We start from the raw sequence: 5,024 nt of genomic DNA, 5'->3' as shown, positions 1-5,024 counted from the left end.
GCGAGTAAGTGGAGACGAGCGAGGCAGGCAGGAGCGCCGACGAGCTCTAATCGCAGTGAGACTGGAGCGGAGCTCAACAGGCAGGACTGGAGACAAGTTGTGTATTGAGCGAAGTATCTACAGAGCGAAATACACGATGGCTTATGTCACGGACGCTGGACAGACGCCCCTTTTTGCCGCCCATTCCCCTCCCCTTGACGCCCACCTTCCATTTTCGGACCATTTCCTTTCTTAGCCCATCCCAGTTTGGACACTGTAGATACGTTCCCACTGCCACATGCTCCGTTCCCGTGATCACCATGCTCTTGCCTTTTCTTTCTCGCCCTTTGTTCTTCCTTTGTCATCTTCACTGCCTCGCTCTCGCGCTTTGTCTTTGGTTGCTAAGCAGCCCCTCGAGTATATAAGGACCCCCTTAGGCGCTCCCTAGTCCCCATCTCGACCTCTTGGTCATTGGGACTAGGTGAGTGACCATAGCGTTGTATCTCCCTTCGATTGCTAATGCATAACTTGGTCATTGGGACTAGGACTAGTCTGTCGCTGTCTGCGTGAAGACTAGCTTTCGTAGGTCTCGTGCCTTCGTGCCGACCTCCGCTCTGCCCCCGTCAAGTTTTCTGTCACGTTTATCCCTCTCCCTCTCTCTTTCCCCTTTCGGCTCCTTGCCGCTCGCCTACGGGGTCGTCGCCGAACGTCGACCCGAGTCTACGCGCCTAGTCGCCGCGACAGCTTACCTGGAGACAAGAGGTCGAAACTAGAGTCTCCAGGTAGCAAGAGATCCAGCTATATACAGGGAACAAACAATGGGCGCTAGAGAACAATAGTGTCGCCATGGGTACGGAGTACAAGGGGTGTAGGACAATAGCGGACGTGGGGACAAAGGGAGCTATTGTCCGTGTGCGGACAAAGGGAAACCATAGCGAGTAGTGAACAATAAGAAAACGTACGAGGCAATGGTCCGAATCGAAAAGGAAACATAGCGCCGTGAGGGCGGTTCGTGACAGTACCCCCCTCCAAAGGATTGTGTCCTCACGATCGAGGCTTTGAAGGAAACTTGGCGTAGAATTTCTTGACCAGCTGAGGGGCGTGCACCAGGTTTTCTGCCGGTTCCCAGCTGTTGTGCTCATTACCCCAGCCTTTCCAGTGAACGAGGTACTGGAGTTTCTTCCATTGGCCGAAACATCTCGAGTCGATGACTTTGTCAACCTCGTATTCTTCCTCCCCCTCCACTTCGAGAGGGGCTGGCTCGGGTGGATGACGGCCTGGGAGATTACTGTGCTGGTGGGGTGTGAGGAGTGAGACATGGAAGACGGAGTGGATTTGCATGTCCTTGGGGAGCACCAGCTCGTAGGCCAGTGGTGCGACCTGTTTCTTGACCACATACGGTCCAGCCAGCCGATTTACGAGTTTTCGCGGCATCCCCGTGATGCGCAGATTGCGGGTGTCGAGCCAGACCTTCTGTCCAGCTACGATGGTCGGTAGCTCTTGAACGTGTTTGTCAAAGTGCTCCTTCTCCCATTCGGCCGCCAGACCCAGTGCCGCAGTTGTGTCCTCCCGTGCCTTTCGTAGTTCCTCTCACCGTTCGTCCGCCGCTGGTACTTCCGTGTCAAGAACCGGAATGTGAAACTCCGGGTCGTATCCGTACATCAGGAAGAAGGGCCAGTACCCAGTGGCCGAGTAAACCCGTGAGTTAAAGGCAAACTCCGCAATTGGTAGCCAGTGGACCCAATCATCTCGTCGGAGAGAACAGAACATGCGGAGGTAGGCTTCCAGCTCCTGGTTCCAGCGTTCGGACTGACCGTCAGTCTGAGGGTGGTATGCCGTCGATAATGTGCTCTCGATGCCGAGACCCTTAAGGACCGCGCGGAACAACGTGCTTGAGAGCTGCGGTCCTCGGTCTGAGATGATCTTTCGCGGAACGCCGTGCAGGCGGACGTGATCGCGGATGAGGTTCCAAGCAGCTCCTTCAGCGTCGACCTCCTCGTCTGTTGCAGCGAAGTGTACCATCTTGCTGTGCCGGTCCGCCATGACCTGAATGGCGTCGTACTCGACTTCGGCTACCGTGACCTTGGAAAGTCCAACGATGAAGTCCGTCGTCATGATGCGCATCGGACCCTCCGGGATTTCGTTTGGCTGCAGCGGTCCATAGGGTTTCGTGCGCGACGTCTTCCCTCGATGGCAAGTGTCGCAAGTCCATACGTAGTCCTTCACGAATTGAGCCATGCCGTACCAGTGATAGTTGCGCGACAGCAGCTTGACTGTCTTCCAAACTCCGGGATGTCCTGCCAGAGGAGAGTCGTGGTGAAGCCGTACCAGCTTGGTCTGCAGCTCCTGATCATTCGGAATGTAGATCTTGCCTCGATACTGGAGGAGATCCTGTTCGATGTTCCAATCGACCAGGTCGTTTCGCAGTGCTGCAGGGCCGAGCTTCTTCACGTGCTTCAGGGCTTCCACGACCGCAGGTTCGAAGTTCTGACACTCCCTGATGCGCTTCAGGAGAGCCTTGTCCGGTACGACCGCAAGGTGTCCCCGTCGACTTGCCAAGATACGGAACTGTTCGGGACGGAGCACCGTTCGAGCCAGGTTGTCTTCGCCATCACTGTGCTGATAGTCCGGTCGTCTTGACAGCGCGTCCGCGCGTCCATTAGAGACACCAGGCTTGTGGGTGATGACGAAGTCGAACCGCGATAGATACAGGGCCCATCACGCCTGTCTGCGAGTGAGGTTCTGCGCCGTCCTCCAGTACTCGAGGTTCTTGTGGTCCGACTCGATCTCAAACTGGGAGGGAAGACCTTCAAGGTAGTGGCGCCACGCCTGCAGGGCACGGATGATCGCGAGCATCTCTTTGTCATAGATCTCGTAGTTCCGTTCAGCATCATTCATGGATTCGGAGTGGTACGCAATCGGGTGGAACTTTCCATTGTCACCCTCTTGGGACAAGACTGCACCGGTGGTGTACCCGGAGGCGTCGACCTCAACTCGTGTCTTCCGTTCCGGGTCGTAGATGCAGAGGACCGGACTTTCACAAAACCGTCATTTGATCTTGTCAAATGCGCGTTGCTCTTCCTCGCCCCACTGCCAGAGGTTATTGCCCGTAAGTCGGTCCAGTGGTTTGCAGATGGCACTGAAGTTGTGGATGAATCAACGGTAGAAGTTGGCAAAGCCACGGAACTTCCGTACGTCCGAAGTGTTCTGAGGAGTTGGCCAGTCTGCAATTCCCTTGATTTTGACTGGGTCCATACCCACGCGCCCTTCGGAGAAGATCATGCCAAGATACTCGATCTGTGACTGTTCGAACCGACACTTCTCCGGCTTTAGGAAGAGGTCGTTCGCTTCTAATTGTCTGAGGACCTCGTGGATGACCTTGCGATGTTCCGTGAGGTCGCTACTGAAGATGAGTATGTCGTCCAGGTACATGGTGATCTTTCCTTCGACAATAAGGTCCTTGAAGATGTCGTTCATGAATGCGGAGAACGTGCTGGGGAAGCCGGTGAGTCCGAAGAACATAACCGTAGGCTCGAACAGTCCTCAATTGATCGTAAATGCGGCCTTCCATTCGTTGCCGGTCTTAATCCGGATGTTGTTGTAGCCCCAGCGAACGTCGAGCGCTGTATAGATCTTGGCGTTCTTGAGTCGGTCCATGAGTTCTGCGATGAGCGGGAGCGGATACTGATTCTTCACGGTGATTGCATTCAGCCGTCGATAGTCTTGGACCGGTCGTAGGCTGCCGTCCTTTTTCTTGACGAAGAAGAAGGGTGAGGACATCGGGGACTTCAACTCACGAATGTAGCCTTTGGCCAGGTTCTCCTGCAGGAACTTGTCGAGCTCGACCTGCTCGCTGGGCGACAACGGGAAAAGCCTCGAGTGGAAGGTCTGCGCGCTAGGAACCAGTTCGACGGTGTGGTCATAGGGGCGGTGTTCTGGTAGTCTATCCGCTGCCTCTTTAGAAAACACGCGCATGTGTTCTCGGTACTCCGGTGGGACCATCTCGTTGACGGTTTGAACTTCCCGTTTGGCATACTCTTGTTCAGCGAGCTGCTGCGAGTAGGTGTGACTGGCCAATACGAAGAGTTGCGGTGCACCGCGAAGCGTTCGGCCCTTGCGCCAAGCGTCGATGAGAGACTGTTCCGTACCATCCCACTCTTCTTCAGCTGGAGGTAGGAGAGGTTCGTCTTCAGCCTCGTTGACCATTACTGTACCGCAAACACGCCCCACCGTTCGTGTCTTCCTTACCCGTGGAGACCTTGTGCGCGCCGTAAGCCGTACCCCCGTATCACGCGCTTCAGTCTCCACTGGTTTGGATGCCTTGTGGGTCGCTGGGCAGGTGTCGGGGCATCGGGACAGGCGCAGCGAACCACATTCCCAGTCTATCTCCGGGTTGTGTTCGCGCAGCCAGTCCAGTCCGATGATCACATCTTCTTCTCCGATGTCCGTGACAACGAACGCGACCTCTTCCTCATGGTTGCCGATCTTCATAGTGAGAACGGCCACTTCTGTGATTGTGCCGTCTCGGTTCTCCGATCCATCGATGTTGTACAGAGGAATAGGCTTTGCCAGCTTCCTCATCGTGACCTGGTTCCGTGCCACAAATCGTCTGTGGAGGAACTTCGTGGTGGCGCCGGAATCGACCATGGCCACCAACTCCTTGCTTCGCTGCTTGCTGCTCAATCGTATAGGGATGTGGAAGTGTTGACCTGCATGGTCGACTTCATAGATTAACGACGATCCCAGTACAGCGTAGCGACTATTGGTACACGAGCTGTCACAGCCAACGAGCTGTGCCACCAAAACAAACAAGGGCAAAGCTTACTGGTGCAGAGGTTGGTGCTGAGAAGCGAAGCAACCCGAGGTGACACAGCAAGAGATGTGAAGAGGTGTATTCCCTATACTAGAAGGGGCAGTAGAAGGTAGGGCTGCTAGCTACCTACAGAGGAGATGGGGGATCGACGAGAAGATCAAGTCTGAGGTTCCCTGCCTCAGACTCCCTACTATATATACTAATACAATGGTGCACAGACCAGGTACCTATT

At 55.1% G+C, this 5,024-nt stretch overlaps 1 protein-coding gene across 1 annotated transcript; it reads right to left on the bottom strand.

Annotated features, from left to right (window-relative positions):
* Nucleotides 1–4,434: 4,434 nt before the first annotated feature.
* DICSQDRAFT_15600 (uncharacterized protein) lies at nt 4,435–4,662 on the bottom strand (the record flags this gene model as incomplete). Its single annotated transcript, XM_007367916.1, has 1 exon — nt 4,435–4,662. A coding segment is annotated over one exon (228 nt), but the record flags the coding sequence as incomplete, so codon positions are not given.
* Nucleotides 4,663–5,024: the final 362 nt, after the last annotated feature.

This window comes from Dichomitus squalens (assembly GCF_000275845.1).
Source record: "Dichomitus squalens LYAD-421 SS1 unplaced genomic scaffold DICSQscaffold_30, whole genome shotgun sequence".
Lineage (NCBI taxonomy): Eukaryota > Fungi > Basidiomycota > Agaricomycetes > Polyporales > Polyporaceae > Dichomitus > Dichomitus squalens.
The sequence above is the reverse complement of the archived record's forward strand: the minus strand, read 5'-3'. Positions and strand labels throughout refer to the sequence as shown.